The sequence below is a fragment of the Callorhinus ursinus genome, unplaced genomic scaffold, assembly GCF_003265705.2.
Source record: "Callorhinus ursinus isolate GAN/ISIS: 27379988/994484 unplaced genomic scaffold, GSC_fseal_2.0 scaffold56, whole genome shotgun sequence".
Taxonomy (NCBI): Eukaryota; Metazoa; Chordata; class Mammalia; order Carnivora; family Otariidae; genus Callorhinus; species Callorhinus ursinus.
In genome coordinates, this window is record NW_027397118.1 from 2,588,544 (window position 1) to 2,616,532 (window position 27,989).

The window sequence follows — 27,989 nt, forward strand, 5'->3', positions numbered from 1 at the left end:
GAGGAAAGCCCCACAGTTCCCAATGAATAAAAATCCCCATTTGGTCTCCTCATTCTCTGTCGGCCACTCCAGCCTTTCTTCCCCCTCCCTCCCCACCTCTGTCTTCTCCCCTTATTTTACTCCTTTCTGATGCACTTGAGTGGAGTCTCCCCTCCTTAAGCTTGCATGCCCACGTAAACTTGTGGACCCCCTCTTTAAGCAGAGCAAAGGCCATACAATGAGAATAGAGCTGAAGTCAGCAAAGCAGATCGTTCAGTTGCTGGAATCCACCCTCCTTAGAGAACAGTAGAGAGGAAACACAATTTTTCCCAGTGCATTACAACCACAGGTAGAACCTGTCCAAGGGTCTCCCCTCTTCAGATTTCTGCTAGGTCCAGGGTCCATGCAGAGGTCTCCAACTAGTGACCCTTAGGATGGGTTTGATTAATCCCTCAGTGTTTGAGCATTTTCTAGGAGGCCTCCCATTTAAAAAAAAAACATTTCCAGTTTCCCTGGAATGACCAGAAGACCCAACTGTGGTGATCCATATCCTTGCCTGGTACTGGCTGGCCTAAGCTGGACAGACGCTGCCCCTTTGGCTGGGCCTGACCCACATCCCTCACTTCCATGTCCTGTCAGATACCTGTGGGCATTTGGATTTCTGGCACATGCTCTAAGGTAATCTCACTGTAACACCAAAGAAAGAGCTTTGGGGATTAGGGATATGCAGGCCTCTGCCTGCTGAAGATGGTCAGGGCAATAGATGGTGCCTCTCTAGCAGGTGCCCTACAGGTGGAGTAGCATGAGCAGCAGAGAGGTTGCTTAAGCCCCTCAGAGCCGTTGCTGAGAATTCTGTCCTTATGCAATAAAACAGACTCAAGGAGGTTGCCAACCACTGGCTGGAGAGCCAACCACTTGGATATGTTTGTCCAACATATATTTATTGAGCATCTACTATGTGCTAGGCACTGCTCTGAGTTCTGGGGACATAGCCATAAAACAAATATCCCTGCCCTAGTGGAACAGACAAGAGGGAGAAACCAATAATATACAAGATAAATAAGTAAAACACATGGTTTATTGGTGAGAAGGGAGGTGGCAAAGTGGGGGGGAAGGGGGAGTGGTAGTGGAGGTAGAGGAAGGAGGGTTATAACTGCAGATACAGTGACCAAGGTAGACCTCACCTAGGAGGTGATGTTTGAGTAAAGCCCTGAAGGAAGCGAGGAGGTGAGCCACATCATTGTCTGGAAGAAGAAATTTCCAAGCAGAGGGAACAGCAAGTGCAAAGGTCCTGTGGTTGGCATCTTTGAGGAAGAGCAAGGAGGCTGGTGTAGCTGGAACAGCACAAGGAAGGGGCAGGGTGGTAGGAGACGAGGCCAGAGTGTAGGGTGAGGGCAAGGGATTACAGAGTGTCATAGGGGACACTGCAAGGACTTTGGGTTTTACTCTGAGATGGGAAACCATTGGGAGTTTGGAGCAGCAGAGTGACATGATCTGAGTTGGGTTTTCACAGGGTCCAGCTGGCTGTGTTTTCAGGGCTGTCAGGGAGAGACCAGGCAGGAGGCTTTGACAACAGTTCAGGTGAGCAGTGGGAGTGGCATATGTGTACATGTGGGTGGATTTGAGCTATGATTAGGGTTGGGGTGACCCAGGTTTGTGGACAGGTTAAATGTGGAGGGAGAGGTGGGGGAGGGATGATCCTAAGGTTATGACTGCTTACGACTCGGGAGGCCTGTGGAGGGCTGCATGCCGGGGCCGATGCCGTGGTGTTGGAGGTGTCCGTCTCTGAGCACAGACAGAGGCAGCTGATGCCATGGGTCTGAAGCTCAGGAAGGAGGTCCAGGCTGGAGACACAGACTGGGAGTCTGGCATGTAGACTGGATGAGGTCCCTGCGTGTGCGAATGTAGGCAGAGCACAGGAGGTCTGCGGCCCGAGGCCGGGGACACATGCAGAAACCAAAGAAGGCAGCAGGTCAGTTGTGTCCCAGAGTTTGAAGTCCTTCGCCATCTAGTTCATCCTTTTCAGCAAGGAAAGTTGGGCAGCATCAACAGGACCGAGATACAGAATTTTCTCTCAACTGCTCTGGTGCCAAATCTATAGCTTATGTTCGTTAACGTACGTGCTTGGCATACGAGATGTCATTTCTCAATTCATTGAAATTTACAACACCCAGTAAAAAGTCCTCTCACTCTTGTTTCTCGGCCATCTGCCTCCCCACCCGGATTCAGCCAGGTCCCCGAGGCCTCGTACATCCTTCCAGAGCTGTTCTTAGCCCCAGTGTGTTGTGCATACATCTGTCTCACTTTGCCCATTTTTACACAAATGGTAGCATATACCTGTGGTTCATTTAATATATCTTGAAGAACATTCCATAGTAGCACATCAAGAACTTCCTCATTCTTTTTCTGTAGGATTTTATTTTCTGGACATTCTGTAATTGGCTTAAGTAGTCCCACACCGAGGGGCTCCTACACTGTTGCTAATCTTTTGCCTACGCTGTTGCTAATCTTTTGCCACAATTACTAAACTTGTGAACTCGAAATTTTGGACCTGTGTGAGCACAGATCTTTTGGATAAATTTTTAGATGTGGAATAGTTAGGTCAAAGGGCATGTGCATTGGGATTTTTAATAGTGTCAAAGGAGGTATCAGTTTAAGCTCCCAAGAACCACAGATGAGAGTGCATGTGTGTTGATACATTTTCCAACAGTCTGTTACCAAATTGTCTGATCTTTTCCATCTGAGAGGTTTTGTTTTGTTTTTTTTAAAGGGAGGTGTAGTCGGCAGGTAGGACTGTCCGTAGCTCTTAACTCCTAGAAATGTCACTCGGCAGATTTAGATGAGCAAAGTCTGTACTTTGGTGGCCTTTTTTTCCTTTGCGTGGCCTCTTCCGCTAGCCCAGGCTCTTCTGGCCTCCTTCATCTGGAGGAAGGAGAAACTTACTCCATCGAGGGTTTTCACCATTGGAAGTGGGATTCTCTGAAATTATCTACTTTCAGAACAGAAATGGAGGTGTAATAGTGAGCAAAAACGGTGATTGGTCCATGGTGGTATTTGAGGCTCTCTACGATTCACTCATTCAATAATTCATTTTCATTCATTCATTCATCATTCATTCATTCACTCATTCAATTTAGCAGCCTGGGATGCTCCAGGCTCTGGGCTGGACTCCGAGGAAATGCATGAGTTCAGATGACCACACTTAAGGAAGCTTAAGTCAGGAGGCCAGGCCAGGCAAACAGTACAAGGATTCTAGGGCATAGGGAGTCCCGTGAAGAAAATAAAGTTGGTCATTGTGACAGTGACCAAAACGATGAGGTAACAGAAACCCCCCGGGGGAGGTAACATCTCAGCCGAGGCCTGGAGAAAGGGGAAGACAGTCAAACAAAGATCTGGAAAAGAAGCATCCTGGGCCAAAGGAACAGGCTGTCCCAGAGATCATCCAAGGAGCATGTTCAGGCTCGTGAGCCGGTGCAGAGGGGGCAGCGGGGAGAGCTAGGGACACTGCAGGCCAGAGGGAAGGAGCCCACTGTCTGTGAGAATTGCAGCCTGAAGCCCACAGAAGGCTGTGGGCCGTGGCGTGCTGGTACAGGTTCAACCATCAGCTGGGGAGTTGGGCCAACACTGCAGATCGGCTCCCATTTCAATGGTGGGAACACCCCCATCTTGAGGTAAGCGATTACAGTGAAGTCGCTGAAATGGGAATTGGAAAAAGAGGCCCCTGAACAGATGATCCACTGGGTGCGAATGATAGCTCGTTGCTTCTCAGGACTTGTTTTATTGAAAGCATTCTGCTTTCTACCCATTAAAGGGCATTTTCTGAGACAACACTTGACAAGCTGCTAAGAGGCGGCTCCTGTATTCCAGTGGCTCAAGCTGGAGTGGGGTCTATGTTGATCCCCGTTACAAAGATCCTTCTGGCTGCCGTGCAGACATGTGAGCCCCACAAGGCACAGGTGCCCGCATGGCCTGCCCTCCAGGCCACCTGTGCCGCTGCCTCCCCAGACCCACCTGCCTTTTCCGAGCAGGTGCACGCCACCACCTTAGGTCTTAACTTCTATTCTTTTTGAGATTGACCTATTCTAGCACCAAAAGCTGCTGCTTTAACTTGCCTTTCCCTTGTGAGGAGCAAGTCCAGAGCAGAAAAGCCAAGCTCCTCTGACTTTCCGTGGTGTTTTGATTTTTGCCTGCAGTAGATACTGGTTGTCTGGAGCTGGGCGTGGGGTCCTGCCTGGCCCTCCTTCCCCCTGCTCCCACAACCCCCAGTACCCCCCCCCCTGGGCACCTGCACCCCGCTCGGGTCAGCCGCCAGCCTCTGTGCTCAGAGTATCCTGCATGGGGACGGAGAGGCTGGTCTCTTTCTCATTTCCATTCGGGTTCCATGCCTAATTTAAGGAGGGGTGAAAAGTGTAAACAATTTTATGATGTCTCGCCATCCTTAAAATTCTGAAATTACTTTGGTCTTTGTTGGTCAGCAAACAAATTAATTTTCACTTGAAGAAACATCATTTTTAATGCCTTTCATTCTGGCCTGGCCTCATCCCATGGTCCAATTACTAAGGTAACTACCCACCAGCGAGGCTACCATGGGAGCCGTAGATCAGAAATTGTTTACCAGACTTGCAGGCCTCAATTTATTCAAGCTTGCAGGCATCGATTTATGACACAGTTGATCATATTTTATTTTCCCAAATCTTCTCTCTCAAATTGATTTTTTTTTTCAGAAGGTTTTTTAATACAGGTTTATTCACCTGGCTAATCCATTTATCTTCAGTTCCACCTGTAAAGGCGAGATCTCTGGGGTGATCTGTGAAAGGAAAGAGACATTCTCTCTGCGCCTCGCTCCCACCCTGACCCCTCCCGTGCAGGCACACGCCCACACGGCCCACACGCTCATGTGCACACCCACTTGGACCCCCCCCCACAGCTCCCACCCCTCACACGTGCAGCTGGTTGGCTAGAGCACTGGAAACCTCCCCTCCCTCCCTCTGCTTCTGTTTCCTCTGCAACATTGGAGGATGGCACTATTTTCTCTTTAAAGTCCTTTCTGACTTGCAATCTTGAGAATCAAAGGGTTGAGGGCTGGAAGGGACAAGGAACTCGAGACCGGTCTCCCCATTTCATGGTTTGGGAAGCGGAGGCTCTTCCTACAAGGGATGGGACCCGCGGCCCGGCTGGTTGTGGCAATCATGGCAGGATAGGGATTGAGACGGGTTTCTGGATCCCATCTGCCCGCCCCCATCTCTCTCCCTGTGGCTTGGGGCTAATTCTCTTTCTTAGGAGCAGACAGGCTTTTAGTTGTAGAAGCAAAGACCCTCCTCCAGGGGCTCCCAGGCAAGTGGCCGCTGTGGCAGGTGTCCTTCTGTTGTTGCTGGAGTGATTGGTCTGGGGTGGGGGGGTGGAGAAGCAGGTAGAAGAAGCAGGTCTTGGAATATAACATGAATGGCACGTGAGGATGTGGACAGGCTGTGTGCTCTCATGAAGGGCATTACCCGCAAAGAATTGGAAGTGTAACCCCAACGGTTCCAGGCTCCCTGAAGCTCAGGGGCACCAGGAGATGGGCTCCCCACTGTGAAAACAAATGTGGGGGAGCTTCTGTGTAAGATCAGCCTATGGATTTGCCTACGTGCATGGGTCCAAGGTGGGACTACCCCCCCCCCCGCCCAGGCGAGGAGCCCCCAGCCTTCCATATGTCCACACGGCAAAGCTAACAACTTGTTGACATTGGCCCAGCCAAAGGAGTAGCCCAGTCCGAATCATGCAGAAATGTTCCTGACCGTTCCGCCCGAGGCCCTCGGGAGCCAGAGCATGTTTGGTCTATTCCGATCCTGTCTCAGATGGGGCTGTCCCTCGGATACACGTCTGACCCTGTGTCTTCCTCTCCTGTTGCAGGGGACTTGTGGGACATGTGCTTTGCAAAGCAGGATGGGGCGGGGGGTGGGTGGTGAGCAGAAGTATTTGTTGTCACCAGAGGATCTTCACATTGTCCCCATGGCTGTCAAACCAGGCGTGATGTCACAGAGGGGATTTTGTCACACACTGGGGCTGAACTCTATCTCTTGCATCCTCTGTGTCAGCAGAGGTAAGATTGATGAGCCCCCTCAACCAGAAAAATGGCAGCCATCAGAGCCCCCCCCACCCCCACCCCAGGCTCACTTAATTGTCACCAAGATGCCACTGTCCTCCCATTAACTTCCCCAAACCACTGGTTCTGAGAGACTTGTTCATTGAGCTTCTCCCTCAAATCAGAGGGGGCAGAAACAGGAGTATAAATGCACAGAAGGCCTTGGCTGATGGACAGACCCTCCTCTTCCTGAGTGTGGCTTGTTCTCTCGTTCGTATGACTTGTGTGGTAAATACTGGGGGTGGCCCTCGGCCTGTGGGTTTGCAGAGTGCTAAGTAAGAAGAAAATGTGATCCTTCTCCGGAATAAACAGAGAGGTCATGGATGCCTCCAGGAGCCACTCAGCCCGGCCCACAGGATTACCAGAGACCATGTTTTTCGTAATCGAAGGATGCCTCTTTCCCGTCCCGGCTTGCTCAGAGTCCCAGGTCCGATCAGTAACGTGGCCACCTCTTGTACCTCTGCTGAAGCCCAGCAGGAACCCATCCAAGGAAGGGACCGATGCACTAATCCCCCTCACTTGCGTTGTCAGATAAATCTAGAAGACAATGAAATAAGCCAGACATCAAAGAACACCTACTGTGTGATACCACTTGTATTAGAAATCTGTGATAGTCAAACTCCCAGAAGCAAAGAGTAGAATGGTGGTTAGCAGGCGCTGGGGGACGGGGAAACAGGGAGGTGTTGTCAAAGGTTACAAAGTGTCCATTATGCAAGATGATTAAATCCTGGAGAAATGCTCAATAGCAACCCATCCATAATTAACAATAGACTCTTTGACTAGATTGCTTGCTTTTTGGAGTCGAATGCTATATCTTACGCTTTATTTATCCATCACATAAAAAAGGACATATTTCCGGGGCGCCTGGGTGGATCAGTTAAGTGTCTGCCTTCGGCTCAGGTCATGATCTCAGGGTCCTGGGATCGAGCCCCCCATCAGGCTCCTTGCTCAGCAGGAAGCCTGCTTCTCCCTCTGCCACTCCCCCGGCTTGTGCTCTCTCTCTCTGACAAATAAAATCTAAAACAAAACAAAACACCTATTCCTAGGCTTTGTTTCCTTGGTGACCCACCCCCCAATACAGAGACTGATGGCTGATCAGTTGCCCAGAACTCCTCGTAGGAAAATAGGTATCTAGCCCAAATGGGCTCTATATAGCTGCTTTGCAGGGGTTGCAAACTGGCAGCCTGGGGTCATTTTTGGTCATTTGTTCTTTGGCCTGTATTGTCTTAGAAGCAAGGAGGCAGACCTGTGGCTCATGCTTAGCTCCATTCGCACGCTCACGTTACCTGTTGGGCCACAGCTGAGAGAATTCTAACACGGTGGTGGCAAAGACAGGTCAAAGAATCCACGGAGACAGATGGTGGGGCCCAGCTGTTGGGGCCCATTTTTACCCATGGAGAGGTTGTGACCATCAAGAGCTTTGACCTTCATTTTATCATTTCCTGTTTTCTTAGCATCCGTGATTGATGCTAAGTGGTGGCTTATGCCCCACCCCCAGGAGTGGGGGATGCTCAGTGAACACCCACCTTAGCGTTGGAAGGAGAAGAACAAGAAAGCCAGTCAGTCCCCAGCTGTGACAAAAGCAACCATTTCAGGCCCATGAAAGGCATTCATTTGGTCGGCAAATATTTACACTATTACTTTTCTCAGGCTGCCATGACGAAGTACCACAGGCTGGCTGGCATACACAGCAGAAATTTATTTTCCCACAGCTCTGGAGGCTGGAAGTCCAAGATCAAGATGCCAGTAGGGTTGGTTTCCTGTCAGGTCTGTCTCTCTCTCTCTCTCGCTTGCAGACAGCCTCCCGTCTGGCATAAAAACCCATAGACCAGGGGGACAGAATCGAGAGCCTGGAAATTATGGGACGCCTATACAGTCAGCTGATCTTTGATAAGGGAGCCAGGAAGACCCAATGGGGAAGGGATAGTCTCCTCAATATATGGCATTGGGAAAACTGAGTACGTGCAAAACAAGGAAATTAGACTTTTATCTTCCACCATACACAAAAATCAATTCAAAATAGTTTAAAGACTGAAACATAAGACCTGAAGTGCTGAAGTTCCTAGAAGAAAACGGGGGGGACAAAAAGCACCTTGACATTGATCTGAGCGATGATTTTTTGGGGATATAATACAAAAAGCCCGGGCACCAAAAGCAAAAATGAACATGCAGGACTACATCAGACTAGAAAGCTTCTGCATGGCAAGGGAAAGCGCCACCAACATGAAAAAGCAACCAACAGAATGGGAGGGAATATTTGTGAGCCACATATGTGATCAAAGCCGATATGTGAAACATAAGGAACTCCTACAACTCAACAGCAAAAACACAAATAACCCGATTTAAAAATGCACAAAGAACCTGAACAGACCTTTCTCCAAAGAAGACCTACAACAAACGGCCAACAGCTATATGAAAAAGTACTCCGCATCACTATCAGGAAAATGCAATTGAAAACCATCCTGAAATATAACTTTACACCTATAAGGTGGCAATTATAAAAAGTGTTGGCAAGGATGTGGAGAAAAGTGATCTCTTGTGCACTGTTGGTGGGAAGGTAAATTGGTGCATCCGCTATGAGAGATGGATGGAGGCTCCTTAAAAGATTAAAAATAGAACTACCCTATGATCCAGCAATCCCACTTCTGAGTATATATCCAAAGGGATTAAAATCAGGATTTTTTTTTTTAAAGATTTATTTAGAGAGAGAGCATGAGCGGAGGGAGGTGCAGAGAGAGAGGGACAAGCAGCCTCCGTGCTGAGCACGGAACCCGACACGAGGCTCGATCCCACCACCCTGAGATCATGACCTGAGCCAAATTCAAGAGCCAGATGCTTTAACCGACTGAGCCCACGCAAGCGCCACTAAACTCAGAATCTTGAAGAGCTGTCTGCACTGTCACACTCATTGCAATATTATTCACAATAGCCAAGACCTAAAAGGAAACTAACGGCCAATTGGTAGACAAATGGATGAAGAAAATACAGTATTTACCTGTAATGAACTATTATTTGGCTATAAAAAAGAAAGCTTGCCATTTGAGACAATATGGATAAGTCTAGAAGACAAGTGAAATAAGCCAGACATCAAAGAACACCTACTACGTGATACCACGTGTATTAGATACCACGTGTATTAGAAATCTGTGATAGTCAAACTCCCAGAAGCAAAGAGTAGAATGGTGGTTAGCAGGGGCTGGGGATGGGGAAACTGGGAGGTGTCGTCAAAGGCTACAAAGTGTCCATTATGCAGAAATGCTGAATGCTGGAGAATGCTGAATAGCAACCTGCCCATAATTAACAATCCAATTTAGTTTTAAGTATAAAATTTGTATACTTAAAACTTTGCTAAGAGGGTAGATGTCAAATTTTCTTGTAAAAAAAAAAAAAAGTGGGCAGAAGCTTCTGGAGTTGAGGGATTGGTTTATAGCCTAGATTCTGGTGATGGTTTCATAGGTGAATATTTATCTCAAACTCATCAGGTTGTATACATGAAACACATACAGCTTTTCGTATGTCCATCACACCTTAAAAAAGTAGGTTTTTAAAAAGGAAACTATATAACTAAAAAAATCAGAACTATCCTTGCGTATGTGTTCATAGAAATTTTACTTTTGCTATGCAAATTTCTAGTTCCCCAATATAAGGAAATCATACACTGAAAAAAATCCAGTTACTCACAATTATGTCTTGACTAAGCATTTTGTCATTTTAAACTAGAATATTATATTACAAAAATAATTGTGTTCTGGCAATTGTTTTTGGTGACTGTAGTCTTCGGTATCAGCAGATACTGGGCAGATTTCAGCACAGCTCTTGGTACCATTTAAGAATAAAATAACTAGTCATGTCACTTTTCCTGTATCAACGTTGAAAGCCACAATGTAATAAACACCATGTTCTTGAATGGGGGAAAAAAATTGAAGTAGTAAGAGAGTGAACCCCGTGGATATCTGGGGGCAGAGCTTTCCAAGTATAGGGAATAGCAAGTGCAAATGCCCTGAGGCAGGCACATGCCTGGCCTATTCCAGGAACGTGGAGTCCATTGAGGCTAGACTGGAGTGAAAAGGGGAATTGTTTTAGGAGATGAAGGAGCTGGGGACAGGTGAGTGGGTGACAGTGGCTAGATTACCTGGGATCTCCTAGGCCTTTAGTCTGGGAGATGGGAAACCATTGGAGGGTTAGAGCAGAGAGTGACACGGCCCAACCTGAGGCTTAATGTGCTCTCTCTACCTTCCATGTTGAGAACAGACTGAGAGGAAGCAGAGGAAGCCAGAGCCTAGTGAGGAGGCTGATGTCATCCCAGTGAGATGTCAGAGGTCATGGTGGCTTGGACCAGCGTCCTAGCAGTAGAGGCATACAGATGAATTAGGGATTGTCTGTTGTGCAAAACAGTCCCTTGCTCTCCTTCCTCTCCATGAATGTGATCTTGAATTTTACTGCTGAGATTTCTGGCCAGGAAGCCATAGGGACACACCCTCGAATCAGCTACATTTCCGCACAGCGGCATTGGGCACAAGGGGCTGTGTTAAGCGCCTGCAGCTCTTCCAGAAGGGAAGAGAGACAGGAGGACCCCCAGGTGGTGGCAGACAGGGCCCCTGCACCCCACACTGATTTCAGGTAGAAAGATCCCAGGCAACAGGGATACTGGGAGACTGTGAAGCTACACATGGATGGTGGTCAGGGGCAGCAGGTCTTCTCCCAGAACTTCTCAGGAGTTAGGAGATCCCAGCTAACCCCAGAGGGCTCATCACCTGGGGCTAATCTGCCTCCTGGAAGGAGCCTGCGGATCCCACCAGCCTGGTGCAACCAGGGCAGCTTCGACTCCAGCAATGATTAAATATTTGTCCTGCGAAGCTGGATCACATGACTCTCGGGTAAATGGCCTAACTCTTGCATAACTTGGATCATTAGGAGTGTGCACCTCCCTGGGGCCACGGACCTAAACACATAGTCAGAGACCACCTTCCCCCAGTTTGCCAACCTGGTCCTTCATCGCATGTGCACATTTGGGGCTGGCCGCCTTCTTGGCAGTGGTGCCAGGTGAGTGTGGAGCCTTGGGGAGAGGACTGCAGTAACTGTCTCCTCGCTCCCAGCCCTCAGCCCCTCCCAATCCCAACTATGTCCCCTCGTTCCCCAGACCATCCCTGGAGGACAGACTTCATCCCTGTGCTCTGGCCCCATTCTGGAAATTACTGTTAGTGCTTCAACTCCTTAAGGCTTTGAGCCCTAAATCGGTGCAAAAGGGTTGAATTGTGGCTAATCCTTTCTGTTTTAGGGGGATGAGGATTCCGGTTTTGATGGAGGGAGGAACGTAGGGGCAGAGGGGTAAAGCCAATCGTGACAAGGGTGCCAAAGGAGAGGCTCTGGGGGCTAGTGGCATTAATTTTCTTAGTCGCGGCAGCCCTGAAGAATGGTTTCTGAGATGATACATACAGGATGTTTAAGGTATTTTAGGTGAAAGGGTCAGTAATCCCATTTTGAATCCATTCCTCTTCTCTCTGTACTTTGAGCCCCTCTGATGGGGATGCTCCCTGCTTGAAACTAGTAAGTACTTTGAGGGAAATAGAGAACTCTTTCAGGTATGATTATTTTTTAGGAACGCAAATGTAGATGCAGGATTTTTTTTTTTTTTTAAGAAATGGGTGTGCTTTTGAATGTGCTTCTAATATTCTCTGAGAAACAGGTAAATTAATTCTGCTTTGCTGCATGCATTCTTCCCACTGCCCACCAGAGGGCGCTCGACCATCCACTACGAGGAGTGGAGGGTCACTTAAACTCACCCAGAGCCTTTCCCAGGCTTAGAGCCAAGTTAGAGCAGGGAATGGTTTGCTCTTTAGCGTCATTCGAAAAGGAATGGCCGTGTAAAGGGTGTCAGGAGAAACTGCTGCCTGTTACTGGGGAAAATAAAAATACATTGCTATGAACCTATTGGGATTCTCAGTCCCAGTCTCTGCTGTCTCATTTGTGCGGATTCACACTCCCCAAGACAGCAACGGTGTACCTGGCTTTCCTATTCTTCAGCAGCCTTGGTTTTCACTTCTCCACACATTAAGGAATATTTGGGACCTTGTCACACCAGAGAAGGAGAGAGAAAAGTTTACAGGGTACCAGTTAGCGGGGACCTGAGGCCTGAGTCTGGCTTCAGGGAGGATGTAGAAATGTTGAAGTGGGAAATCCATAAACATCCCTCCTTAGGCTTCCCCTGCTTGCCCTCCCTAACCTTCACTAGCAGACAGCTCACCACCTCGTGTCTTCTGAACCACGTTGTTTCTTCCCCACATGGATTCAACTTTGCCAGGTACCCAGCAAGTGGCCATAAGAACGAGTCTGATTTCTAGACTCATTGGTATTTGTGAGAACAGAGTCATCGACAGTAAGTCAGCCTTCAGAGCAGGAAGTAGAAATGGCCAAAATACCCAACTGGAGACTTCAAAATTGACTAATATTGACAGTACCAGATATTCAAGTAACTTGTGTTAGCACAGAGCATATTTCATGGCATTAGGATGCAGTTCTACTCAATCAGTAGCTGGTGGAGTCCTAGAAGCTTCTCACTCAGGAAATACTCCCGCCAGAAATGGTGAATCTAATCAAGTCTTCAGACCTAACAGTTTGCAAGAAATACAGGGAAAGAGAACCAAGCTACACAACATCACAAGAAATCCAGAATGTGAAACATCCTGGTCTGTTCAGATAGTCCATGTTATGGCAGGCTTCTAGAATATAGGATTGAAGAGACCAAATGTAACGAGTGAATCTTGATTGGATCCTGGCTTACAAAATAAAAACCATAAAAGCTTTTTTTTTTTTTTTCATGATGTGAGGCAACCTAGGGTGATGTAAGGAGGTGTGGGCCTCCACGGAGGCAAGGGATTTAGAGAATTTTCTCAAGGGTGACTGTGGTACTATAGTTCTGTAGGGAAATGTCCTGCCCTTAGGACAGACATGCTGAAGTATTTAGGAGTGAAGGTCACAATGACTACAACTTACTTATAAATGATTTGAGAGGCGGGGGGGGGGAGTTAGGAAAAAGAAATACAGCAAAACCATTAACCATGTTTGAATCGAGGTGGTGAATATAAGGATGGTCATAAGCTCTACATTTCTGTATGACCAACAGTTTTCAGAATAAAAAGTTGGAAGAGATGATGGTGATGATGGTGTCATTTCCTTTGGGTGGCAGACTCTCAAAATCACTGAGACCCCTTAGGTGTCCTTCATGACCGACTATTCACCGATCATAAGAAAGGAAGGTGTCTTGTCTGGAACAGAGCCCTGCCCACGGCATTATTTAGCAGTGGATGACTACTGCTTTCTCTCTCTCTCTCCTCTCTCTTTTTTGTCTGAATCTCCCACTCCAGCAGGTAAAGTTAAGCCTTTATTGTCTTTCCAAATGCTTTGCAACCACAGCGTGAGGTGGTTTTGCAAAGATAACGCCAATCAAAGAGAAGATTGCTCTTGTGGCTGGTGGTAGACTTGGCAGCAAGCTGAGAGAGTGGGTGGTTATTTGCAGTGTTCTGTAGATTCAAAATGCTGTTTGATTATAAAAGGAAATCTATTCTTTGCCAGCCCTCTGTGAGCTGCGATGTTGTAGATTGTTTGCTTTTCCTTAAAGTATAAATATTCATGGTGGTCCATCAGCTACTCTGATTTTTAATTTTAATATGTTGTAGTCTATCTGTAAAATTCATTCCTTTATCTACCTACCCATCATCCACACATCTGTCCATCCAGCCCCTCAGCTACTAATGGGGAAGAGAGTTGTGGGGACTAGGGCAGGGGAAGAAGATATAATACAACCCCAAACCACAATTTGTGATGTGATGGCAAGAATTGTGATGTGATAGCAAGAATTGTGATGATCCGTGAAGGTGCAGAAAGGACAAAAGCCATGTCATCCCTCCATAGCAGTGTTTCTCAAACTTCAATAATTGTCCAAAGTTCATGATTTCTGCCCCATCTAAGGATCATTGTTAATTATAGGATTATCAATAGCTTCCCTTGGATCCATTCACTTAAAAAAAATGCCTACTATGGCCTTGTACTAAACATTACTATCCCTAAAATCATAGTTTTGATGTGTTAATGATCTATTTTTTTCTGACCTATGAAAATAAGTGTATAGCTATGGAATCATCTATATCTTGAATAACATGTATAGTCAGTGATACATGTTCCACACTAAATAGGAAGCCACCTTTCAAAGAAGGATTCGGGGGCAAATGGGTTGAACTAAAGATCTTGGCTCGTCTGTGCATGTGTATGAAACACATTACACATTTCAGCTAAACTTCATCCTTTTACCCCTTCCTTCTGTTAAGGCCTTCCTTTAGTAGTAAATCAGTGACCTAAAAGCATGGTACAATTAATGTCCCAGGGACCAAGCGAAGAATGGATTCAGTGAGTATTCTGCTGATTAGAACGTGAACAGGAGCCCCGAGTACTCGTACAGCCCCCGTGTCTGACAGAATTGGGGCGCCTGGGTGGCTCAGTCGTTAAGCGTCTGCCTTCGGCTCAGGTCATGATCCCGGGGTCCTGGGATCGAGCCCCACATCGGGCTCCCTGCTCAGCAGAGTCCCGCTTCTCCCTCTCCCATTCTCCCTGCTTGTGCGCGCGCGCTCTCTCTCTTTCTCTCTGTCAAATCTTAAAAACAAAAACAAAAAAAAAGAATTCATTTTTTTGACGCCAATACCAGATATGCTCTAAAAATTTAGAATAATGAAGTGATTAAAAATGTTCTATAGGTAAGGTTTAGAGTCAGGTTTTTCTCAGTACTTCATATATTTTAATTTTTTGTTTTGTTTTCATGTCTCTTTATGTTTCCTTGGTTTACACATAAATTAAAAGGCACTAGACCAAAGCCTAACGTGGACAAGAAAAAAAACCATTATTATTCTAAAGTGTTAATTGTGGCTACTGCGATTTTACTTTATTTTTTTCATTATGATAAATGCACTGTTTATTCCCCATTCCCTATTTCACCCAGACTTCCCCTACCTACCTCCCCCTCCCCCACCATCAGTTTGCTCCCTCTAGTTAAGAGTCTGTTTCTTGGATTGTCTCTTTATTTTTCCTTTTGTTTGTTTCTTGAATTTCACATATGAGTGAGATCATATGGTATTTTTCTTTCTCTATTTCACTTAGCATTACACTCTCTAGCTTCATCCATGTTGTTGCAAATGGCAGGATTTCATTCTTTTTTATGGCTGAGTAATATTCCATTTAATAAATAACTAAAATATACACACACACCACATCTTCATCCATTCATCTACCGATGGGACACTTGGGCTGCTTCTATAATCTGGCTCTTGTAAATAATGCTGCTATAAACATAGGGGTGTGTGTATCCCTTTGAATTAGTGTTTTTGTATTTGGGGGAAATAGCCAGTATGATTACTGGCATCGTAGGGTAGTTCTATTTTGAATTTTTTGAGGAACCTCCATACTGTTTTCCACTGTGGCTGCACCAGTTTGCATTGTCACCAACGGTGCAAGAGGGTTCTTTTTTTCCCCACATCCTAGTCAACACTTGTGGCTTCTTCTGTTGTTGATTTTAGCCTTTCTGACAGGTGTGAGGTGGTATCTCATTGTGGTTTTGATTTGTGTTTCCCTGACGATCAGTAGTGTTGAGCATCTTTTCATGTGTCTGTTGGCCATCTGGATATCTTTTTTGAAGAAATGTCTGCTCATGTGCTCTGCCCATTTTTAAATTGGATTATTTGCTTTTGGATGTTGAGTTTAGAAGTTCGTTATTGGCTATGTCATTTGCAGATTTCTTCTCCCATTCCATAGGTTGCCTTTCAGTTTTGTTGATTATTTTCTTTGCTGTGCAGAAGCTTTTTATTTTGATGTCATCCCAATAGTTTATTTTTGCTTGTGTCCCTTGCCTTGGGAGAGAGATCTAGAAAAATGTTGCTACGGTCAATGTCAGAGAAAGAACTGCCTGTGTTCTCTTCTAGAATTTTTATGGTTTCAGGTCTCACATTTAGGTCTTTAATCCATTTTGAGTTTATTTTTGTGTATGGTGTGAGAAAGTGGTCCAGTTTCATTCTTTTGCATGTAGCCATCCAGTGTTCCCAGCACCATGTTGAAGAGTACCTATTTCAGTCTTAAAGAAGTGGTGCCTTGAGGCTGCTTCCTGTCCCTTGAAGTCAGTCATCCTTGTGTTTGTAATAAGCTACTTTCTTTCTGCAGAGCTGGGGGCACATAGGTTTTAAATTTACTTTAGTTGCTTCTGTCCTTCATTTGTCAAATACTTCTTGCATATCTACTACATCCAGGCATTGGATTGGCTGTTGGGGAGACCACGAAGGGAGAAACACATGGTCCCGGCCTCATGGAGCTTACTGTGTAGTGTCGGAGACACATTAATACGTCCTCTCCCAAATAAGTGGAAAATCACCCTGAGCAAGTGGTGTTTCAGCTGAGATCTGTGACAGGGGAGAAAAAGAAGGTTCCAGGCAAAGGAAATAACCAGTCGAAGGTCCCACCTTGCAATGGGATGGGGTGGGGTGGGAGAGCATCACACCTCAGAGGAATTACAAGAATGCAAGTGACTGCAGCCTGGGGCAGATGGGGCTGAACAGGTGCTGGCCCCGCCATGCCATTGGTCTTCATCCGAAGGGCTATGGGAAACCACTGAAGGGTTGGACTCCTCAATAAACATTGAGGCCCTCCCAGCCATGAAGAGGAGGGACGTGGATATCAGGTACAGAAGCAACAGTACTCATAGAAACACCCCTAACATTATCTATGGGAAACAGAACTCTCCCCCCATTTCCCACCCTCCCATAAACAGCATGGCTTACTGTCACTCATCTCGGTGAATGTTCTCACCATCCACCCAGTAGCTCAGGCCAAAAATCTAGGTGTCATCCATGATACCCCCTTTGTCTTCATACCCCTACCCCCATGTCTTATCAATGGCCCAGTCCTGTCCATTCTACCTCTTAAATATCTCTGCAATTCCTCCCCTTCGCCTTCTCCACCATTACCTTCATGCACCTGTCTCTTGCTCAGTGACTGCAATGGTTTCCCAAAGGCTCTCTTACTCTGGTGGCCTTTTCAAAATACAAATCTGATCCGGTCACCACCCTGCCTCAAGTCCAGGGATCCAGGGTTAATCTTGATTGGCCCTAGCCCATCATGGCAGCCTCATGCCACTTGCCCTTGATTGGTTCAGTTATGGACGGACACCCAGTGACTCATCTGGGGTTACTGGAACTCAGGCATTCTTCTGGACAACTTCTGGATAAGGTGTTCTTGCTCTTTGGAAAAGACCGTTGGAAGAAAAGGATCCTTTTATTTTGCTAGGCATTATCACATTTGGTTGTGCCTCTGTCCCAAAGCCCAGGGTGCCACTCCCAGAGCCTGCCCTACCCTGTGAGATAAATCCCCTTGCTTTGGGATCGGGCCAGAGAGGTGCCAGGGGAGACCACCTGTGGCCAGAGAAAAGGATTTCCTGCTTGCCTTCCTCTTGGTATTGATTGAAACTAATAGTAAGGGCACAACAACATTCATAAGTGTATTCAGCCTGGACAAAAGGAAGTGGCTCAGGAGTGTTTTCAGCTAGGGGAGGAAGTTGGATTTCGGAACCAGCCCTGGGAATTAATGAGGAGAGTCTGGCTGGCTGCTTGCCATTCAAGAAGGTCATTTTACCAGGATTTCAAAAGGCAACCCAAAATGGAACCACCTGATCAGAAAATACTCCTCTGCTGAGGAGTGTAGGATACTGAGCCAGGTGCAGATTGGAAGGGCGTCCGGAGAGAAGGCACCATCGTAAGAAAAGCCTTGGCAGCGTGAAAACCAAGGGCAGCCATCACAGAATGGGGCTGGAGACAGGCGTGGGAAATGAGGGGAACTCGGGAAGGGAGGCCAGCATAGGGTGTGCCTTGGAAGGTGGGCTGAGTTTAGATTGCTCTGCAGCCTGAACTGGCTTCCGTGGAAAACTTTTGAGCAGTAAAGGATTAGAAGTGGTGAAAGTGTTCTGGATCAGAGTGAGGGTTTGTGGGGTAAAAAGACAGGGTCGGGGGACCGGGAGCTATGTTGCCATGGAAGAGGTCCCCAAACTTCAGCGTGCACCAGAATCACCAGAGCAGCTTGTGACAGATGTAAATTCCTGCTGCTCACCGCCCCCCCCCGGATTCGGATTCTGTAGGTTGTCTGACTGGTACATTTTTTAAAAGCTGCTCTGGCAGCGATACCGCCAAGCGCTGACAGAGCTGAGCTCCCACCATGCGCTCGTCCATTCTGTGACCGGGAACACCGCGTTTCTCAACGTGACATAAAACGTTCCAGTAGATTCCCTCGACCTGACAGCCACCCCGGCCCCTCCCGCTCCGGGCGGACAGAGGGGGCCCGACGAGGGGTTCTCGGGGCGCTCCCACCGCCGGCCAAGCCGGCCCGCACGTCGCGCTCTCAGGGAAACCGACCCTGCCCTGGCCCTTCCCCGGCCGGGATCTGGAAAATCTGCAGGGTCTCCCCAAATGGCCGCAGTGACCACGCACAAAGCTGTGGGCGGGCCTCTATGATGACTGACGGATGTCGTAACCAATTACGTTCAGGTGCTTGTTTGTTTCCTCCCCATCCCTCCCCCGGGGCCGAGACTTCCGTGACTGACAGTTCACTCTGGGCGCTGTTACGTAAGGGGAGGGTCAAGTGCTGCCCCCGCCCGAGCGGAGCAGATTTGATTGGCAGGGCGGAGTGCTGTCGTTCCCAACGCCTCCGGAAGAACGTCCTTGACGGACAGGTATGGGAGCCACTTGGCGCCGGGAGGCTGGGCGGAAGCGTCTGGGCCCAGGGGCGTGGGGCAGGGGGCGGGGCCCAACACTGAGAGCAGAGCAGGGCGGGGCGGGGAGCAGGCAGGGGCTGGGCTGGCGCTGCAGCCAGAGATGCTGTGGGGCCGCGACGGCGCTCAGCAGCTGGGAGCACTGCGTTGAAAACGCCGAGGTGAGGTGCACTGCCGGGCCGGCTAGGAGGGACGGGAGGGACGGGAGGGCCGTGGAGTCTCGGCCCGGCATTTGTCTGCCTTACCCGGCGCTCTCGACTCCGTAGCGACGGCGGCCGCTCTGGGACACGGGGGCGGGGCCGGGCACCTGTCCACGTTTGCAGGCACCTGCTGCGCCGGCGGTCGCGGGCCCTCGGCCGGCGTTGGGAGCTGTCGGGGTGCTGGGCCCGGAGGCCTGAGGGAGGGAGGCGGGCCCGACCGGCTCGCCCCGTCCGCGGCCCGCCCTCCCCGCCTCCGTCCTGCGCGCTGGTTGGTGGGGGGGGGAGGCGTCCTCGAGCCCTGGAGGCCCTCAGCTCCCCACTGGAGGGGCTCGAGGGCCCGGGGCCGGCCTCGAGCTAGCTGCAAAGCAGGGACATGGCCCCTGCCTTGCCTCACCTCGAGACAGGTTTGTCCGGATTCCGTGCGTGTGTGGAGATGGATTTACGCCCCGGGCGGGGGTGCCGGTCCCGGCTGTCCGCAGCGAGTCGCCGGGCCAGGGTCGAGGCTGTTTTTTGTCCGTTCTCGGTGCCGTACTCTGTCTTCTCTTAACGTGGAGTTTAAGGCTGTTCGGGGTGATGTATTAAGTTAGTGCCTATTTAGGGGCCGTGGCACGTAGGAAAGCAGCACCCTTCTTGTAAGTTTTGGCTCAAGCCATGTTGAGATCATTTGTACGGGTCCACTGATTTCTGAGCTCTCTGTCATAAAGGAAGACCGTCCTGTTTGGTTTGTATGGCCGAACCAGCAGAAATTCTCAAATTGTGTCCTAGGGCTTCCTTCCATCTATGTCACCCTGTTGGAAAATGCTGAACCCAGTCTGGGTAGGCTAGACATCTAATAGACCGCGTAGTTATTCTCTAAAAGCGCGCTGGTTACTTCAGGTGATTATGACGCTACTGGAAACACAGGAAGCAGCAGAAACTACCTCCTGCTTAAAGAGAACAGGAACTGGGGGCAAGTTTGGATTCTTAAAGGCAAAGTTATAGACTCATTAGGTGTTAGACTTGGAAGGGACCATACAGGTGAATGAATCACTCCAGTAAATTTACATGGTGGTGAGCACTGTGTCCCAAGGGGAGGGGATCCTCTGTTAAGTCAGATGTGTCCTAGATGACAGTGGGTGCCGTACATTACTCTGGATCTGAAAACCAACATTTTCATTTGGGCCAAATGGGAACATACCTGCACACATTTTTGATGTCCCAACCATTCTCCTCTGTGCTCTAGTCACCTTTAAAGGCAGATTTGTGGAGAGCTCTCAGCAATAAGTTGCTGTTTATTGGCTGTAAGTCAACAGGTTAGTGGAAGAACCAGGAGCCTCATTCCTTTGATTTAATTACTGGGTGGCATTATGTCGTGGAAGCAAAATAGCAGTAATTGGCACAGGCGAGGTATGGGAGACTTGGTACCCACCTGCGGATATCATAGTCTTGTCATAAAACAAATTTTTGCTGTCAGGGACATTTGGTACAGGGTTCTCTAATGATTTGCTTCTTATGAATTTAGTAGAATGTTGCTAAGTTTTGACCCTTTTAACCTTTAGCCTTTTGGATGGGTGCAAGTAGGAATTCAGAGAAGGAGCTCTGCTTTCCACATAACCGAGCCTGGGGAACATCACCAGAGCAGAAAAGTTGTTCTTACAGCTTGGCTTGCTGCTTTTCCTCTGCCTCTTCCTCTGTATTTTTAGAAATGACCCACTGACTTTGTGACCTTTGAGGCATACTTTCTTGTCCACTACTTGAAGCTTTGCTGGGAGATTTGTTTGTGAAATGTCTCTGCACTCCTCTGTTGCGTTCATATGTACCGCTTGGGCATTCCTTCAGCGTCTAATTCTGTAGTTTCCACACATTAAGCAGAGAGAAAGACCATTTCTTGGGGATGATCCTGCCAGGACCCAGTTATCCCTCTCTAGCTTACCTGCTCTACCTTCTCTCTGTTATGTCTTTGGCTACTAGTTTTGCTGGGGAGAATAATTTTAAGACACAAATCAGCCCCTTGGCTCTTTAATTCCTGTAACCCTGAACAGTGACAGACCTTTTGTGTATGTGGGGACAGTGCATCCTGCACCCGGCTTTCCCTATAATCGAATGCCTACATATTATGCTAGTAGCAACTCTTGTAGTCTGTCCATATCTTCTGCATTTCTGGCACCAAAGCTGAACTGTGTCACTGAATATTCTGAATCCTGGCCAAGGATTCATTACACAGATTCCTGTAGGCATTTAAAGGTGGGAAAGAAATTGGATTCAGAAGAGGGAGGGGGTATTGAAAGGAATCTTTCTGAACACTTTTCCCCCTAATTTTTATAGCTATATATTATATAACGTTATGCTGAATTTCTATTTAGAGTGTCAGATTTAGTTCTTAACTATCTTGGAAATCTTAACTGTTGATGTTGGTATGTTTCTATGTTTTCCCATCTCATTTTTAGGTAAAGTGACTTCTGAGGACAGAAGAGTTTGATGACGCAGACCACTGAATTTCTTTGTTTGGAGTCCACGTTATGAACCCTTTCTGGAGCATGTCTGCAAGCTCTGTCCGCAAAGTAGGTATAGTTAATAAATTTAGCGAGGAAACCCATTTGAGTCAAAGTAGAGGTCAAAAATAATTCATTCCAAGGTTGCCTATAATCTTAACAAAATTAGCTGGCTTTGCTTATTAGTTTTTTTTTAAGTTTATTTTTTTTTAGTAATCTCTATACCCAACATGGGGCTCGAACTCACAACCCTGAGATCAAGAATCTTCCGATGGAGCCAGCCAGGCACCCCTAGGTTTTACTTTTGAGAAATAATTATTTTGCTGATTAAAGTTAGTTTCTGAGACTGAGATAGCATCTCAAATAGAAATCATCCTGGTAATTACAATTCTAAGATTATTTTTTAGGGTACATTTACACATGATGAAATTTGTGACACGTTATTGTAGTAGTCTTTTTACTAATTTGTAAGATTCCACAGTCAGAGAAGCTTTGAGAAAGACCAGTCCAATGTGGCCAACTCAGACTTGAGGGCACTGGTTTCATTTTTCCAAACAAAATGTCCATTTTTAAATTGCAAAGACAGTACGTTTTAGGAAAGCTTAAAAAATGCAGACAAAAAGAGAATGAATATAACCCCTAACTCCACGTCTAAGAGACCACTGCCAGGAATCATCTTTTTTCGTCTGCACATGATATCCATTTTTAATGCAGGTAATTTAAACAGCCTTTGGCTGTACTTGAGCCAAGGAAGTGCCTGTGAGGTGGTGGTTTCATCTGTGACTCATGTAGACCTTTGTCCCTGACTCAGGCTGACTGACAGTCTGTGCTTGGGAGAGTCCAAATGTGGATCATCTCTATCAGGGACAAGATCAGAATCAGAGCAGCACAAGTGAGAACGTAACTTCATTCATTGTTTCTAAGCGAGGTGCTCACGCCAGGTGGTGGCTAGTTGGGAGTCACCTCTACTGTTGGTTTTGAGCTGCTTCACACCTGACCTTCTACAGCACGTAGGAGCCAAACGACTCTTCTTGTACAGTTGTCTAATTGCTGAGTAACCCCTTGCCCTCTTTTAGGGGTCACCAGAGGAAACCATTTCTTTCTCTGTTTCGTGTACATCCTGTAAATATTGGCGTTGTTTTTGTGGGATGTAGCTTTTAAAATTTTTTCCTGTTGCTTTAGTCTTCCTTCAGCTTTGTTCTCTTTCCAATGGCCTGCCTACTCAGAGGACTTTCAAGTTCTCTTGGTCGTGGTGCTAGAACGTCCTTGTGAAAGTCATTCCAGCTTTTAGGTCAGGGATAAGCGTACGTCACATGTACTCTCTTGATTTAAGAATCATGCTAACAAATGTTCTCACCACTTCATCCTGAATAGCGATCTGACGGTGAAGAGAAGGCGTTAGCAGGGGACGTGATAACCAGCCCTCCACGTGCTGCCCCGAAGAAACAGCTGCCTTGTATTCCCAAAAATGCTCTGCCCATAACTAAGCCTACGTCCCCCGCCCCGGCAGCACAGTCAACAAATGGCACACATGCTTCTTACGGACCCTTCTACCTGGAATACTCTCTTCTTGCAGAATTGTAAGTGCTTAAACTATCTGGTTAGATTCTGACTGACCTTTGAAGGTGAAAAATGAGATTTATTCTGGTGCACTCCGTAAATGCCTGTGTGGTTCAGTCTTAAAGCTCAAATGCATCCCCCTCCAATATCAGGTGGATAAGATTTAAAGGCAAACATGGGCTTGCATTTCCGTGTCTGTTTTGGAGAGCAAGAAGAAGAGACGAAAACTAAGCACCTAAAGTCAGTCAGGAATGGAGTAATTTTGGTGTTCCTTTATGTGAGGTGAGGAAGTCCCCTCCTGAGGGGGTGCTTGTGGAGAGCGGGACAGTGGGAGGTAGTAATCTGTCCCCTCTTGGGTCAGACCCAGCTGGAGGCTTGTGCTCCCCTGTGGTGCCCACCTTCTAAGAGGTGACAGCCCGAGGAGAGGGTCCAATAGGCCAAGGTTAGGAAGCCAGACCTCAGGAGCCAACAGTCGAAGGAACCGGAACCGCCGACTCAGAGAAGAGACCACATAGGAGGTACTTATTAAAGCTGCCCTCGTGTATTTGAAGGTCTGTCATTACAAAGGGGATTGGACTCCTGCCTTGTGACCCACAGAGGCAGAAGTAGGCAGTGACAGGGAAGTCACAAAGACTCGGGCTCCGTGCAGGTGAGAACCGGACGAGTCCCAGCAGCTGAAAGTCAGACTGAAGTCGCACGTGTCAGTAGCGGGAGGTGAGGAGCGTGCCCAGTGTGCTGGCCACGCTGACCGCAGGGGCTCGGGCAGTGTCGGGTTTGGTCCCGTGTTCCCGGGGCCCAAGTGTGGAGAATGAATTCTTAATTTCTGTCATCGTTAAGTTCCTTTGCACAGCATCCTCAAGTGTTCCCTCGCTGTACCCCTGTGGTAGCAGTGGTCCCTCCAACTTTATAGTGGAGGCCTTGTGTGTGAGGCTGGGCAGCGAGTTAGACAGACTTCTATTGTGGCCCGAATCTGCTGTCTGTATTAGAACACAGACCGGCCTCCCTGTAGCAGATGCATCTGCTGCTGACATGCTGAATCTTAGTGACTTAAACACGGAGTAAAGGATTAAAAATAAGTGTGATGGTAAATAGGTAATAAGAACAGACAACGAAGGTTCAACAAGTTGTTTCTCAATAAAATTCAGGCTTGGCAGGTTAAACATGTTTTAAGGCCCAAGGTCAGCATTGTTCCAGCTCCGGTCTCAGCCTTACTCCTTTAGGCACACCGTGATGAGGTCCCCAGAGAGCTGGTACCGCCTTTGTCCGCGCACTTGTCATCCCTTGCTGCAGGGCCCACAGAGGTCAGGCGCCCGGGTTGGGGGGTCACTTGAGAGGGAGAGCATAGGGGGAGCGCCTCACGCACATGTCTGCCTTCACCAAGAACGCTGCAGATGTGAACACGGCCCTCTGCCACATGGAGTAGTGTTCACACTTAAAATGACACCGAAGTGATGGCAGTTCCATGGAACTTTTATTCTTACTACCTAAAATTGTGCTTCAGGAGGCTTTTGAAAGTGTGTGGGTGCAATCTATTGTCTACAGTCACAAAAGCAAAAATTGTACACTCTCTTTTCCCTAAAATTTAATGTCCAGAATTTTAAATCCAGGTGCATTGTTCAGCATTACCTACTGGTTGGTTTCCAAGGTGATGTTTTGGGAAAGTTGATTTCTGGGAGGAAAACTTGATTCTTTGTGTATCCCTGCTTGGCTTGAATTTCTTTGTCCAGGGCCCTCTCTGGTTCCTGTTTCTCTGAGCTTCATCTGTAAAGCTGGGAAACGGGCGAGAGTCTGGGCCAGGTGAGGTGGTGAGGACTTGGCTTGTGTGTGAGCTGTCGGCTGCCCCTTGAGGGATTAGTCCTTCTCTCGTAAAGTGAGTGTAGGGTTGTTTGATCCGTATCTGTCATTTACATCCATACAATTTCATTATTCTGCTTCTGTTTTAGTACCTTGGTTGTGAAGCAGAAGCTACCAGGTGTCTATGTGCAGCCATCCTACCGCTCTGCATTAAGTAAGAAGGAGTCACTCTTAATTTCTCGCAGATTGGTTCCTCTAACACAAACTTGGGCCTTAATGGTTTTTTATTTTTTCCCACAGTGTGGTTTGGAGTCATATTCATACGGCACGGACTGTATCAAGATGGTGTGTTTAAGTTTACAGTTTACATCCCTGACAACTACCCAGATGGTGACTGCCCAGTAAGTAAGAAGTCAAGTCTGGCTTCATTTCTTGGGTCCGAGGAGGGCTTAAAGGGCTTGAAAGATTTCTTGGTTCTTTTCCTGAGCTCATGATTTTACGATTTCAGTTTCCCAAGCTCTGTACTACAGCAGAGCTCCGGGGGGCCCCCCCACCCCGCCCCCGGCTGCAAAATTGAGTTTTACGGGAAAATGGTAGAAGTTGTCAAGTATCCCTCTTGAGGCAGCCCTTTGACTTAAAAAACACCGTGACTGCCTTGTCCTGAAGCTCCCTTTACACATGTCTGTATAGACCTGATAAGCTCCTTGCTTCCATTAAAGGACATGTCTCTCTCTAAATACAGCGCTTGGTGTTTGATATTCCCGTCTTTCACCCGCTAGTCGATCCCACCTCAGGTGAACTGGATGTGAAGAGAGCATTTGCAAAATGGAGGTTAGTAAATAAGGTTTACTTTGGGGACCTAAGTCAGCAAGAGGATGCTTCAGTGATCCTGCGTGTTTTTCTTTAGGCGGAACCATAACCACATTTGGCAAGTTTTAATGTATGCAAGGAGAGTTTTCTACAAGATTGATACATCAAGCCCCTTAAACCCAGAGGCTGCAGTGCTGTATGTTACTCTGCTTTTGTCCTTTTAGATAAATTTGAAAATGCAGCTAAGTAGATTATGTTGGTAACTTTTTGCATTAAACTTTTAACACAGGTACGAAAAAGATGTTCAGCTTTTTAAAAGTAAAGTGGTTGACAGTGTTAAGATGTGCACTGCTCGTTTGTTTGACCAACCTAAAATAGAAGACCCCTATGCAATTAGGTAAGTGGTACATGATCTAGATAAACTGCACTTGCCAGCCTGTACTTCCATGTTCCAGGTGGTCTTAGAATGGGGATTTAAAAGGAAAGTGTGTCATCTGTTAGCCTCCAACCTTTATAATTTGTTGGCAGCTCGTTTTCTGGTACCTCTCGGGTACCCCTTAAACAGAAAGCTGCATGTCGACTGGCATATTGTGCCTGGCAGCAAGCTGTTGAGTGACTTTGATTTTCTGAGGATCCTGGTAATGTGCACGTTCAAATGTCCACACTTTGCTTTTCAGTTGGCAGTTGCAGCTGGAGCCCCTCACACTGCCATATCCCCCCTCCCCCGACATTCAGATTTGGGGAAGGGAGGGAGACTGAAGAGGGTGAAGAGTGTGTTACTTTAGCACTATGATACTTAATCTTAGACGCATCTGAAGGAGTACTGAGACCCAAGGAATTGCGGATTTAGCTCTCTGGGAGGTTGCGTGGGACAGAAACCGTTAAAACGGTTTCATAATCTCTGCGGATAGACGGGCTGGCCTTTGTCCTTACTGACTTGGGTAACCCAGAGCAATGACTCAATTTGACTGGCACACTTTCTTCATCTGTAAATAACAGTACTTCAGGGATGGTTGTGAGGCTGAAATGAGCTGACGCGTGTAAGTGGTCTATGAGGGATAGTTACCCTGTGACAGAATCATCTAGAGTCACATCTAAAACTTACATGTTGACAACTGAGTATTGCTCCTTGTTAAGTTTTGTTTAGGGAATAAATGGATGTTCTACAAATTTAGTAAGCCAAAGCGGTTTTTTAATATTTTTCTCTTCCTTAAGCTTTTCTCCGTGGAATCCTTCTGTACATGATGAAGCCAGAGAGAAGATGCTGACTCAGAAGGTAAGTACATAACCATTTTCGAAATCGTTAGCTGTTTCCTTTCTGAAATGTCTTCATTGGAGACTACTTACTATATACAAATACGTTTTTGGGAAATGAGTTTGTACAGTGCCAACGTCTCCATCAGTCCTATTTTTAATGTCTGTTTTTGATTATGCCTAGAAGAAGCCTGAAGAACAGCACAATAAAAGTGTTCATGTTGCTGGCCTGTCATGGGTAAAGCCTGGTTCAGTACAACCTTTCAGTAAAGAAGAGAAAACAGTAGCGACTTAAGCGCTGGTGAATCTGGTGCACCGTGCACTTTCCTGCCGGACTCGGGCCTAGTTAGAGCTGACCGATGGCAAAGGACTGCCGGAAGAGTAAAACTGTGTGAACGAGGACTGGTATCAGTGTGTCCGTGTGTGCTTAGGTTCTAACAGCAAGTTTTGGAAACCTCTCTTTAAGTAATGCATTACTTCCGTCAGAAGTGTCTTTAGGGTGGTTATCTAGTTCAGTACTCCAAATTATTGGGGACCTCGAGGCTTAAGTATTTTTCTGAATATAATGCTAAAGGTAAGTGACATTCATTTAAACTAATAGAGTAGACAGAGTTCGGCACTCTCTAATGACCCTGGCATCTGTGGTTTCAGTTGTATATATGTTAGGGCGTGAAGAGAGGTAGAGAGAGAGCAGGTTCCATAGCTGATTAGTGCTTTTAAGTGGAAGATCATCTGAACCTCAGTCTTCAGCCTACTGTTTTACTGATTTACAGACTCCTGTCAATCACTGAGGTACACATTAGGTGAGTGAGAGGAAACCAGAACACTTGTTCATAGTTGTTTTTTTGTTTTTTTTTAAAGAAAATTACTTATTACTGTATTTTTATGGCAGGAGGGAGAGTGTTAAAACGGTTTCTAATGAAGTCAGATATTTAAATGATGAATGACTAATGTGTTTTGTAGAGACAAAATAAACCAATAAATGATTGTTCTTTGTCATTTAT

General features: G+C 47.1%; 2 protein-coding genes across 5 annotated transcripts; one reads left to right on the forward strand and one right to left on the reverse strand.

The window, feature by feature from the left end:
- Positions 1-1,068: 1,068 nt before the first annotated feature.
- Positions 1,069-20,283, reverse strand: LOC112809053 (uncharacterized). Its single transcript, XM_073884377.1, has 6 exons — positions 20,274-20,283; positions 19,499-19,638; positions 19,142-19,450; positions 4,731-6,640; positions 4,265-4,364; positions 1,069-3,672 (listed from the first exon to the last, which is right to left on the reverse strand). The coding sequence occupies exons 1-4, from the start codon at positions 20,281-20,283 to the stop codon at positions 6,143-6,145; spliced, it is 957 nt and encodes a 318-aa protein (XP_073740478.1). The 3' UTR covers positions 1,069-3,672; positions 4,265-4,364; positions 4,731-6,142.
- AKTIP (AKT interacting protein) lies at positions 18,725-27,973 on the forward strand. 4 transcript variants are annotated; one of them, XM_073884369.1, is made up of 10 exons: positions 18,725-18,857; positions 21,523-21,636; positions 22,942-23,147; positions 25,071-25,135; positions 25,222-25,322; positions 25,664-25,752; positions 25,829-25,927; positions 26,021-26,128; positions 26,947-27,007; positions 27,170-27,973. In XM_073884369.1, the coding sequence occupies exons 2-10, from the start codon at positions 21,595-21,597 to the stop codon at positions 27,278-27,280; spliced, it is 882 nt and encodes a 293-aa protein (XP_073740470.1). In that variant the 5' UTR covers positions 18,725-18,857; positions 21,523-21,594; the 3' UTR covers positions 27,281-27,973. The 4 variants fall into 4 exon arrangements, with proteins under 4 accessions (XP_073740470.1, XP_025708111.1, XP_025708113.1 ...); XM_025852326.2 differs by lacking the exon at positions 18,725-18,857 and adding an exon at positions 18,914-19,057; XM_025852328.2 differs by lacking the exon at positions 18,725-18,857 and adding an exon at positions 18,914-19,057 and having other exon boundaries at positions 27,173-27,973.
- The last annotated feature ends 16 nt before the right edge of the window (positions 27,974-27,989 follow it).

Coding starts and splice junctions, on each gene's coding strand:
- AKTIP (XM_073884369.1), top strand. CDS start 21,595: ATGAACCCTTTCTGGAGCATGTCTGCAAGCTCTGTCCGCAAA. Junction 25,323..25,663: donor ACCCAGATGGTGACTGCCCA/GTAAGTAAGAAG, acceptor CTCTAAATACAG/CGCTTGGTGTTTGATATTCC. Junction 25,753..25,828: donor AGAGCATTTGCAAAATGGAG/GTTAGTAAATAA, acceptor GTTTTTCTTTAG/GCGGAACCATAACCACATTT.
- LOC112809053 (XM_073884377.1), bottom strand. Junction 19,451..19,498: donor CACGGAATCCGGACAAACCT/GTCTCGAGGTGA, acceptor CTTTGCAGCTAG/CTCGAGGCCGGCCCCGGGCC. Junction 6,641..19,141: donor TACGGAGTCGAGAGCGCCGG/GTAAGGCAGACA, acceptor ATTGTCTTCTAG/ATTTATCTGACAACGCAAGT.